Here is an 11,810-nt window from a genome sequence, read left to right as displayed (position 1 = left end):
CTGCTGGCTGGAATTGGGTGTACCCGCAACCGATCCCACCGTTTTCAAACCAGTTGGTTGTCTGTGCAATCTAAAAAGTTCAGAAAGAAATCCAAGCATCAGCAATCCCCACCTAATCTTGATGATGCAGCATTGCGCTCACACGAAAAAAAGAGGGGAAATGATAGCAGGAAATAAACCACATGATGAGCTCCTTTCACATACTATTGACTCACACAACAACCCACACATAACTCAACATTGAACAAATGATGTGCAGATAATAATCCAATCATACAATAAGTTCATCATACATGCTGTTACTTCATCCATCGGGAAGCATAAGATACCACCTTGCCAGTTAGATCAAACGCTGGAAGGCAATGCAGAGTCACCTAATTCGAAAATGCCTGATATTGCTCTGCCCTCGAAAAGATAGTTCATTGTCGTCCGAATGCTCTGTGGCCTTGAGTGAGCTAGCATTCATTTTAGAATTCGGTGGTTTCCGTCTATCCTCTGTGTGAGGAGGGTCCGGTTGGTTCTTTCTTCTGCGCTGGTTATGTCCAGCCAGCCGCTTTCGACAGCTTCTTTTGGTATCATCAAACTGAGAAATTTCATGGAATCTACATCACATGTTCAAACCCATTCATTATTAACTTCATCAAGGTTTCCATCTCAATTACAGCACCTAGTTCATTACTAGTTGAAGTATAGATCTGGTAATTTATTTTTTTCCCCCAAATAATTTGCCGTTTGGTTACCGAGAAAAAAGAATCCAAACCAAAATTTTAAGTTTCTATGATCTCTCCTGTTTAAGAATCCAAACCAAAAAGAATTGGAATTCTCTTCAACTATGCCAAACTTTTGTGCCATATTAGATTTTCGTTACTCCCAACTAATGGAAAAAATAAAAAATAAAAAATTAGTTTCTTTTCATTTTCCGGAATTTTCCAGCACCCATTTGGAGCATGAATGATCCCCAAATCCAAAAGGTAGATAGGCAACTCAAAAAACCCAAAGATAAAGCTCAAAGAAGCTTCAAGATAAACTTGGATATCAAGAAGAAGCAACCATTTCCAAGCATATCAAAATCATCAAACAATCCACAAAAATGAAGCTCCCAAAACTGAAATTAAGGCAATAATACCTGCTACACTGCTGGCAAAACCTCTGCTCAATGCCGCCCAGGAAAACAAAGGCCGCCTTAGCATGTCGCTCGCAGACCTTGTGCCTTCTGTGGTACCTCTTCGCCGCCCTCAAGTCCACACCACAATCATCGGCCTGACAACACAGCGTATTCGACGGAACTCCCCTTCTCTGCCCCGAAACTATCCTTATCAACGCCCTTTTTCTTCTGTCCTCCACTTCCTCCTCCCGCTCCTCCTGCTCCTCCTCCTCCTCCTCCTCCTCTACTCCATCACCACCACCACCGTAATCAACAGTTTCATCATCATTTTCAGATTCTCCCACTTCATCCTCCGTTTCATACTCTTCTTGTCTTTCGTATTCCCTTTTTATCTCTAACGATCTCTTCGCCATTGAAAAAATTTTCAAGCAAACAAAATTAGGGTTTTCCGCCAAAAATAGGGTTTTTGTCAAAGTGTCCTGCTAGAGTCTAGTGGGAGATAGTAGTCTCTTAACAAGTGTCGCATTCCCTTCACTCATTTGACTCCCCCTACTTTTACCCACCTTCTCTCTCTAAACGCCATGAACGTTTCTTCTGCATTCCCTCTGTTCCACCACCTTTCTTTCTTTCTCTGTATCATGGAGCACATGAAAACGATGCTTCACGCATCCGATGCCGCTAATGTTGAGCTGTGCTGATTAATACGTGTACGATGATGCTGTCGCAATTACTAAAGTGCAATGCACCTTGTTTTTATAAAAACATTTCGCTTCAATCTGAAAACGTCTTTGCAAACAACGAGGAAATCTCTCCCGCGTACCGAAACTACGGTATGTGTGTTATACACACAGGGGGTCTGAACTGACCACCGGGCTTGAGAATTTTTGAGCCGTTGGATCATCAAACCTGACAATCCAACTGTGCAACGTGTGCGCTGGTGTAATAAAGTTGACTGAGAGTTTTGGGGTGTAGCGGTGGAAGAATATCCAGCGGCGGAGATTGAAGACACGTAGGCACCTTCACGTGTGTAGCATGACAGCATAACCTATTACCAGGAAATCGTCCGCTTTTTACGGGATATTATCTTTATTGTTTTGTTGTGGCGCGAATGGACGCAAACGACGTCGTTTTCTTAGGAAAATGCCTGCTAGGTGACAACCATTTGATGTTTGACTGTGATCATTGACTCGTGTTTTATACGGCTACAACATTAACTTCTGAGTCCTGACGCACGCGCATCGTCCATTGGAAAAAAGAAGAATAAAATTTGACTTTAACCATAAAATTTTGGAAAAAAAAAGCCTATTGTCTCCTCATCACATAAAAATCTAAATTATTAGGTGATGGTATAAATAAAAATTAAAATATAAAATGATAAAATTAAATGCAAATGACAAATAAAAATTAAATTATACTCGTAACATAATATATTATGATTAATTTATTTATTTTTAGATACAAGATTGGATGCCGGCCGTGCCCAACGGGGCAAATCCCCTTGAAATTTTGATAAAAAAATTAGCGGTCCATGGGGATTTGATTCGACCTAAAATTTTCATAAAAAAACCCATCTATTACCAGGCTATAATCCCCTACTTTGATAATGTGTTCTTTCGTAAGTTTCAAATATTGCCCCGTCAACCAATTTTCTGGCTCCGCCAGGGTGGACACATTCCGATTCTTTTTGAAAAGGTGAATAAGAGTGAAGCATGAGGATCTCAAAAGATAACATGAAGTGTCGATTGACAATCACAGGACGTGAGGTGTGATGCTTGGCTCTATGATGTGTCACACGTCACTATATGTGGTGTATAGGGTGGGAACATCTCAATAAATGTATAGAGATGTTCACATCCATTTTCATGCCTTCTAAATCACGGTTCCTTTTTGGGTGTTGAAGGGTTGTTTATGGGCCTCACTTTTCAACCAACCTATTCAAGCTGGGCCCATCAGCTGAGCTCAATTCTGAAACAGGGGTCAATTTTTTGGACCATCGGTGGGCTATATGGGCCCAACAGCCACACCCCTTGAAGATTCTACTATTTATAAAAAAAATGACTTCTTTTGATAGACTATTTCCATCTCCAACATAAATAAAATTATTCCCATTATATGATTTAATATGAGAAAGTTTACCCACATCATTTGTCAAAAGTGAGGTAGCATCAAAATCAATAATAAAAGACTTGTTTGAGTCGTTCAATGCAAGAGTAGCAAAAGCTTGTGGAAATCTTCAGATTGGTTAAAAATAATAAAACCAAATAGCAAGATGATTTAGGTGATGTTTGTTTTTTTACTTAACTCTAAATAGAACCTTAATGTTTAATAATGTTAAATATTAGGTTGTTTATTTTTGTAGTATTTTATTTCTATTAAGTATTAAAAAGTAAAAAAAACCAATATATTATTTTTTCTATTTAGAAAAAACTACATATTTTGTTTTTTTTTATTTAGTAAAAATTTTATAATAAGCCATGAAAAAGTAGAAAAACAAACAATCTAAATTATGAAAACAAATTGCTTTTAGTAAAATGCCAAAAAAAAAACAAATACCACCTTAGTCTTTTATAGATTTGACAAGTTGCTTTATTATCATTATTTGAGTTGGTAGGACATTGCTGTTGATGTTTTTGTTTTGGTTGAGTTGTGTTCTTATTTGGCTATTTGGGATTGTATTCATTTCTAAGAGGATTGTGGTTTTCATTAGTGTCCAATAGGTGTGAATCCTGTTCCCCTTGAGTTGAAATTTTCTCAACCCCTATGATCATTTTAACTACAACCTCATTGTCTAAAGAAAACTTGCGAATGTTCTAAGAACATTTTCTTCTCCTCCTTTTGGGTGGTGAATGATTGTTCATGCCTTTGAAAATGTAGCATGAATTGATTAAAGGAAGGACAAGGTGGTTTGGTAAGATAGGAAGTTGAAAATTTTCGTACCTTTGTCCTAAGCTATGAGTGAATTAGAAAACTTTGTTTTAGTTTGAAATTGAAGTTTTCATTGCGACGAGATTCTCTCTCTTTCTCACACACATACACACAAATGTATATATATATATATATATATATATATATATATATATAAAGTCTCTTAAATATTCTTTAAAGGCCATGACTCTACATCAACATATTTATCAAATTTTTTTTTCTACTATAATGGGAAGTAATTTCTCTTCAAGAGAAGTCCATTCTTCATATGCCATTTCATTTCAACTCCAAAGCTTATGCTCAAAACATCTTCTTTCATGATTCCAAGAAACCATAAAGCGAGAAGCTTGTCATTATTAATTTATCATTGGTGTTGCGAGTTGGGACTTTTATTTCCTTCGTCATCCTTACATTTTTCAACAAGTTTTTCTCCACTAAAAAGATGATGGAGAACATGAGGGCAAGAACTAAGGGAGTAATTTGGTTTCATCACAATAGAAAATTTGTGGTGTTTAATTTGGTGTACTTTGGTAATGAAAGCTGTGATTTTTATTACTTTTTTTTTTTGAAATTTTATACAAAATTATAGGTGAGTAATAAAAGGAAAAAAGTAAAGAATATTTCTAATAAAAATATATATAAAAATGTCCTAAAATTAAGAGAACCTAATATAGTTAATATTTGATTGCTCTTATAAATTTATGGAAACATAGATTGGAGTGTATTTCTACCTGGCCTTTATGTGTTGATTATATGTATGTCCTTATATGTTTTTCCTTCATTATTTTTCTAACGCTATCCATTTGGGTTATCATCAAAATCTATTACACCAATCTCACTTAGAAACAGAAAAGCATGTAAAAATGGCATGACAATTAACATGCTGAGTAGGAAGTCAAAGAGGTTGCAAGGCAGCAAGGTTTTATGTACTCCTTACATAACACCTAATTTTACACTGATCCAATTGTCCATTTGCTCTTTTCCAAATGTCCAATTAATACACCTTGTAGGATTAGGTCTTCTTCTCATTTGATCCAGTTGTCCATTTGCTCTTTTTGAACTGTCCAATTAATGCACCTTGTAGGATAAAGTCTTCTCCTCACTTGAGATAGAGGCTGGTCAGCCTTTATCCTCTAGACCCATTATTTTCATTCATCTCCAAACAGTTCACCCCGGGAGGAGTGAAGGATGTGGCCTATTGGTTTGTGCATAGTGACATTAGTTATCATATGGGTCACAAATTGGATTCATAGATGGAGGAACCCCAGATGCAATGGTACACTTCCTCCTGGCACCCTGGGCTTTCCATTCATTGGAGAAACCATTCAATTTTTCATTCCCGGCCACTCCTTGGATCTTCTACCATTCTTCAAGAAAAGAGTTCAGAGGCTAGTATATCGTCATCCCCATCTTCCTCTTGGTCTTGAAAATATTTTAATTCCTTATAATAGTGAGCAAAATGAGGAAATAGGATTCATTTTCTTTCATTTTATTTCATCAATTGAGTTTCTCTCCTTCAAGAATTTTATGTATGTACTTTTGTCACTAAAACAGATATGGTCGTCTGTTCCGGACAAGCCTAGTGGGTCGACCGGTTGCGGTAGCAGCTGACCCTGAAGTGAACCATTTCATCCTTCAAGAAGAGGGGAAGTCGGTGGAAATGTTTTACTTGGATTCTATTGTTAAGCTTTTTGGGAAAGATGGGGCATCCACCCATGCAACCGGTCACGTTCACAAGTATCTCAGGACACTGGTTATGAATTACTTTGGCTTCGAGAGCCTCAGAGATAAGCTACTTCCTAAAGTGGAAGCAGTGGCTCGTAAAAGCTTAGACACTTGGTCGAGCCAACCATCTGTGGAACTGAATTATGCGATTTCACAGGTAATGTTTGAGTTCATATCGATGGAGCTGTTCAGTTATGATCCAAGCGCATCCACAGAAAGTATGAGCGATGCATTCATTAACTTTCTGAAGGGTCTAGTGTCTATCCCCTTGAACATTCCTGGTACAACTTTTCATAAATGTTTGAAGGTAATTCATGAAAATTATACTATCTTAATTGTTCCTTAAGCGAATTCCCATCCAAACAGTTTGTATATAATTAAGGTCTTTGTTGTGGAACTTAATTCCATAGAACCAGAAGAAGGTAATGAAGATGCTGAGGGAGATAGTGGAGGAGAGGTGTGCTTCTCCTGAGAGACGCCATGGTGATGTTCTTGATTATTTCCTGGAAGAAATGAAAAGCAAAACATTCATAACAAAGGATTTTATTGTCTATATAATGTTTGGGCTTCTCTTTGCTACCTTCGAGTCGATCCCCACTATGTTCACTCTAGTCTTTAAATTAATAATGGAGCACCCACTGGTGTGGCAAGAATTGAAGGTTAGCCTTCCATTCATTGTCATGTTGTTCGTCAAGTTTGCGCTCATTGATCCTGTTATTTTTCTTGGTTGGTTAATAAGTTTCTCCGTTTCTCAGGATGAGCATGAGGCTATTCTTAGAAATAGTCAGACTTCAAATTCCACAATCACATGGGAAGATTACAAGTCCATGACTTTCACATTTGATGTGAGTGACAAACAAATTTCTCCAGTCTATCTTCTCTTTTCATTTGATTTTCTTATGAAGTCGTTATGCGCTCTTTGAATTATTGGGATTGCAGGTTATCAATGAGGCACTTAGAATGGGAAATATTAGTCTTGGGAGTTTTAGAAGAGCCGTGGAAGATGTAAGGATAAATGGTATGGTCATGAATCATGATCCATTGCTTCATGCTTTACATATAGTATCTACTCTTCAAATTCAAACGATGTGCAATTTAAATTCTTTTTGCAGGATATACAATTCCAGCAGGGTGGATAATTTTAGTTGTCCCTTCAGCACTTCACATGGACCCTGAAACATACCCCGATCCTCTTGTTTTCAACCCATGGCGATGGAAGGTGGGTGATTAATTGGATCGATCTAAGATTTGATCTTTCATGAAGTTAAAAAGTTCAAAATATAGGTTTGAATGCGTTGATTTCCTGATAAAAATGCAGGAGGATGGGGGATCAAAGATCAGAGTTAAGAATTTCACACCTTTTGGAAGGGGTATACGCTCTTGTCCAGGGGCAGAACTCAGCAAGCTTGTGGCAGCCACATTCATCCATGCGGCAGTCACCAAATACAGGTGATTTCCCATCTTAATTATGCTTTTTCAAGACGTGTTTTGGGTGGCTGAGAAATGACATTTTAAGAGGTGTGCTCTCTGCAGGTTTACGAAAATTAAGGGAGGACGTGTAGTTCGAAATCCAATGTTGAAATTTAAGGATGGGTTTTACGTTAAGGTTTCGGAGATGGTCACTGAAGGTGGTGGCTCAGCTGCTGAAGATGCTTGAAAAAGTTTAGGTTGCATGTGCTATAGGCGAAGCTACTGTAGTTTTGCCCTTGTATGAACCTACCATATATATGGTATGAAATAAGCCTGTGAGAAGGGTTTTCATTTGCCAGCTCCCCTTTCAACGAGTAGTTGATAATCGTTCCGGAATGTTTTTGATAATGGCTTTGAAAAAAATTAATTTTCGAGAATAATTTTTAAAAATAAGTTTTTGAGAACAATTGTATTTTTTTTTTTTTTTGTATTTTCTAAAACAAAAGTCCAATTTGAAATGTTATCAACATTTTTTTTATATTTTTTATATTTGTATAATTAAATTTTAAAATTATGCCAAAAAATTAATGAAAAAATTTAAAATAATTAAAATATATTATCATAATACCATATCTAAAGAACAAGTTATTAAAATGTCATTGTGTTAAAAAGTCATCAAATATGTTTTCAAATTCAGAAAACAATTTCTTGTTTTTAAAAAGAGATAATTGTTTTTAAAAATAATTATCAAACACATTAGATGATGTTTGTTTTTTGTTTAAATAGAAAAAACAAAAATATTTAACTAAAAGTAATATACAATCAATCAACCAATGTAATTAAACTGATTTATAATAAGCTCATTTTATTTATATTGTTTAATTGGATAAAAAAAATCCAAATAGTTTGATTTTATCTATGCAAAAAAATAAACACCATCGTAGCTCTTATGGCCCAAATGAGTTAAGTTTTTTATTTTCAAAAATAGGAAAAATAAAAATACTATTCAAACATAAGCTCAATTACAAATTAGAATTTTACTTTTCAACATATTTTTAAAAATAAATAAATCATCTCTAAATGTTTTACTAATAGAAAGCAATTCAAGATTGACATTTTCATTTTTTATTTATTGAGAAATTGAAGAATTCCTCTTCATTACCATACCAAATAGATTCTTAAAAATCAGGTGGGGAAGAGTAATTCAAAAACACTAATTTGTCCAATAGGAAATGTCTATTGTGTTTTTCAAAATGTTATCCTTATTGGGCAAACTTCATTACTTCATATATATATATATATGTTTACACTAGTTAAACTCCTTTTGCTTTCGCCTTTGGTATGGAGGTTGATGTATACCAATGGCCCATTGTTTAGAATCTTTTCTCTAAATTGATTTTTTGACTTTACACCATTTGGAGGGTTTTTTTTTTCTTTTTGCATGAGAATATCATATTTTTGAAAATTTTTTAAAAAAATACAAAGAAAAGAAAATAGAAAGAAATAAAAAATGAAACAAACTAAATAATAGATTTAAAGCTAATAAATTATTTTATATATATATTTTTAAATTTATTTTTCTTTATTATATAAAGATTAAATAATTTAAAATATATAAATTGATGACTAATTTTAATTATATTTTATTTTCTTTTTTCAAACATGATAAAACCATTTTCTTTAATAATTTTTTCTTTGGTATTTTTTTAATCAAACATAATAAAAAAAAATTGAAAATGCTTTTACAATTTTTTAATTAAATTTGATTCATGATTCTAATTAGGTTAGAATCTTATCCCCTCAATCATATTTTATGTTCCACTCATCTTTTGAAAATATGGATACAATATAAATGAGTGAATTTCTCTCTCTCTCTCTCTCTCTCTCTCTCTCTCTTTTAAAATGAATTTAGTGTTAAAAAAAAAAAAATCATATTTTGAAAAAATAAATTTAATGTAAAAACTGAAAATTATCTTTTTAAAAAAAGATTTGAATGTAAGAAAAAATAAAATAAGTGAGAAAGAATAGTTTCATTAGGAATGAAAATAACATATTTTTGTATTTATTTTTAAAAATATCCTTTGTTAATAATATCTTTTAAAAATAATATTTTCCTAAAAGAATACATCAGACATGTGCCCACGTTTTTAGGTAATATCAGTAAATGCTTAGTGCAATGTATGTATTTTGAGCACATGGAAAAGAAAATAAGATTATCAAAATATTGCGAACCTCTCTAATTCAAAGGCCCAAACATCCGAGGAATAACAATAATAATTATCACAAGGAAAAGAATATATAAATATTACTTTTTTTTTAATCCTAAATAAGGAATTTCCCATTTTATAAGGATGACAAAAAAAATTGTATATTTAACAATAAATATATATAAATAAAAGAATTGTTCAAATTATTATTAAAAAATTTATATACTTATATGATCTATAATTATATGTAATAAAATATAAAATTAATATACTTATAACTTAAAATTAATATGCTTATAATTTATAAAATGACGTATTAATATTATTATAAATCAAAATTTGATCTCGATATGTCAAACCTAATATTCTTGGGTAAGTGTGAACTGAAACCATTTTATTTATTATAATATGAAGTTTTTATTAAGTTTAATAAAAATATTTTCGCAAAATCTTGGTTTGGATTTTAGATTGAAATTGATTCAACATAACTTTAGTTTAATTTTTTTACTAAGTATACATTTATTTAAATTAAATTATAGGGAAAAAAATTTCAAACCTTCGAACCAAATAATTAATAATCTGTTTGATAGTGATTCGAAGAATAATTTTAAATATTTATAATACTTGAAAAATTTTCAAATACAAGTGTTATAAATGTTTTCTAGAATCAGCCCCAAATGCACTCTAAATCTCTCTAACTTCATAGTGGATGAAGGTTCAAACTGAAAAGACTCCAATGGTTAAACCTATCACTCAACTTAGGTATATAAAAAATACTTTAAAACATTGACAAACCATTTAGACAAAATACAATACTAATAAATTAACATAAGGTTGTATGATATAATATTGAAAAAACAACATCCCGAATAAAGTGGGCCATCTCCAAACTTGAAGGTGGTCAAGACAAAAAGTTCTATACACATTTCTATTTTATTGAAATTTGAATAAGAAGTACACAACAATTTTGTTTTATTCTATGGATGATAACTTCATTTAACATTTTAGTATTCGTGGTCTTCATTCTTATCATACATTTCTAAAAACTTTGAATGATTTTTTTAGATACCCAATTTTCAATTTCAATGAATGAATTGAGTATTGAAGATTTGGAAACTTCATTTAACAACCTTTGTTAAAAACCTATAACTCTTGTTTGAGACACATAATCTTAAATTGAGAACAAAATGAACAAAATCCTTTCTTTTTTGTCTTTCATTCAATTTTCTTATAAAATTACTAAAACCAAAACAAAAATCAATTCTTCCAAACAAAGGGTTTTTATATTAAAACCTTAAAATCTATGAAATAACAGTGTGTGTATATATATACTTGGGATAAATGGAATAAAATGGATTGATATTGGTATGATTTAATCCATTATCAATTATTAATCTTGAACATGATGGATCATTCCTTTTTTTTGATATATGAAATATAGGAGTTCACTAAGTTAATTGTTAAAAAAAGATCAAAGCATTGGCTGCAAAATAATGAAAAGAGAAATGAGAAAGTAATGAAAATAAAATGAAGTAAAAAAAAATTGGAATACAATTAATGAAAACCTAAGAAATAAAGGGTGTTGTGCAATTATGAGAGGGCAACTAAGTGAAGTTACAAGTGAAAAAAAAAAATGATTGGTTTCCATAAACAGTCTTTAAAAAAAAAATAAAAAATTAAATTTAAATTTTTTTATGGAAAATTATTAACTTATATTATGTTGTTAAGAATTATTTAAAAAAATTAATTTTTAATTCATTTTTAAAAACCCTTTATATATTTTGTAGAACTTATTATTATTTTATGTTTTTAAAGATAAAAAATAGCATCAGTATTAAATTAAATAATTTCATATCAAAGAATAATATATAATATATCAAATTATTCAATCAAACCAAAAAAATATAAAGAAAGAATAAGTTTTGTTCTAAAAATATTTAAAAAAATCAAAAGAATTAAAATCTCAATAGAATTTTTTTCATCATTTTGGTAATTTTTATATCAAAATCTTAATATTTTTAAAACAATTTGTAATTTTCTTAATAAAATTAAAATTTTTTAAATAAATAATATAAATGAGTGATGAAACTTTTTATTTAATAATTATTTATAATATAATAATTAAGTGCTATTATTAATTCACTATTATTTAATTAAATATAAAAGTTTAAAAGATTTAAATATCTAAAAATGAATGGAAATCACTATTATATTTATAAAAAGTAAAAAGTTTAATGTAATTTTTTTTTTAAAAATTAGTTCATTTCATTGAGGAAATGAAAGATATGTTAGTATTTAAAACCTTAAATTAATTTTCTATTAAAACAGTTGATGAAATAGAAATTAGAGGGAATTGAAAATATTAAATTTTCAATTACCTTTTAGATTTGTAATGACAATTTAAAGAATAGCTTCCATCACATCAAATGATTAAAACC

General features: G+C 31.3%; 2 protein-coding genes across 3 annotated transcripts; one reads left to right on the top strand and one right to left on the bottom strand.

Moving 5' to 3' along the window:
* Positions 1 to 174: 174 nt before the first annotated feature.
* Positions 175 to 1,947, bottom strand: LOC100257602 (squamosa promoter-binding-like protein 3). Of its 2 annotated transcripts, none has more exons than XM_010651005.3 (2): positions 1,127 to 1,947; positions 175 to 602 (listed from the first exon to the last, which is right to left on the bottom strand). In XM_010651005.3, exons 1-2 carry the CDS (start codon positions 1,516 to 1,518, stop codon positions 371 to 373), a joined length of 624 nt encoding a protein of 207 aa, XP_010649307.1. In that variant the 5' UTR covers positions 1,519 to 1,947; the 3' UTR covers positions 175 to 370. The 2 variants fall into 2 exon arrangements, with proteins under 2 accessions (XP_010649307.1, XP_019075138.1); XM_019219593.2 differs by having other exon boundaries at positions 175 to 583; positions 1,127 to 1,914.
* A 3,221-nt stretch (positions 1,948 to 5,168) lies between these two features.
* On the top strand, positions 5,169 to 7,523 carry LOC100267946 (beta-amyrin 16-alpha-hydroxylase CYP87D16). Its single transcript, XM_003631858.3, has 8 exons — positions 5,169 to 5,418; positions 5,585 to 6,062; positions 6,166 to 6,414; positions 6,511 to 6,600; positions 6,695 to 6,773; positions 6,868 to 6,974; positions 7,074 to 7,204; positions 7,289 to 7,523. The coding sequence occupies exons 1-8, from the start codon at positions 5,219 to 5,221 to the stop codon at positions 7,410 to 7,412; spliced, it is 1,458 nt and encodes a 485-aa protein (XP_003631906.1). The 5' UTR covers positions 5,169 to 5,218; the 3' UTR covers positions 7,413 to 7,523.
* The last annotated feature ends 4,287 nt before the right edge of the window (positions 7,524 to 11,810 follow it).

This window comes from Vitis vinifera, chromosome 4, assembly GCF_030704535.1.
Source record: "Vitis vinifera cultivar Pinot Noir 40024 chromosome 4, ASM3070453v1".
Lineage (NCBI taxonomy): Eukaryota > Viridiplantae > Streptophyta > Magnoliopsida > Vitales > Vitaceae > Vitis > Vitis vinifera.
The sequence above is the reverse complement of the archived record's forward strand: the minus strand, read 5'-3'. Positions and strand labels throughout refer to the sequence as shown.

Bases quoted from the DNA above. Each gene is read 5' to 3' on its own strand.
- LOC100257602 (XM_010651005.3), bottom strand. From the start codon at position 1,518: ATGGCGAAGAGATCGTTAGAGATAAAAAGGGAATACGAAAGACAAGAA. The intron at 603-1,126 runs GTATTATTGCCT...CATGTGATGTAG, and splicing joins TTTTGCCAGCAGTGTAGCAG to ATTCCATGAAATTTCTCAGT.
- LOC100267946 (XM_003631858.3), top strand. From the start codon at position 5,219: ATGTGGCCTATTGGTTTGTGCATAGTGACATTAGTTATCATATGGGTC. The intron at 6,774-6,867 runs GTATGGTCATGA...TTCTTTTTGCAG, and splicing joins GGAAGATGTAAGGATAAATG to GATATACAATTCCAGCAGGG. The intron at 7,205-7,288 runs GTGATTTCCCAT...TGCTCTCTGCAG, and splicing joins GCGGCAGTCACCAAATACAG to GTTTACGAAAATTAAGGGAG.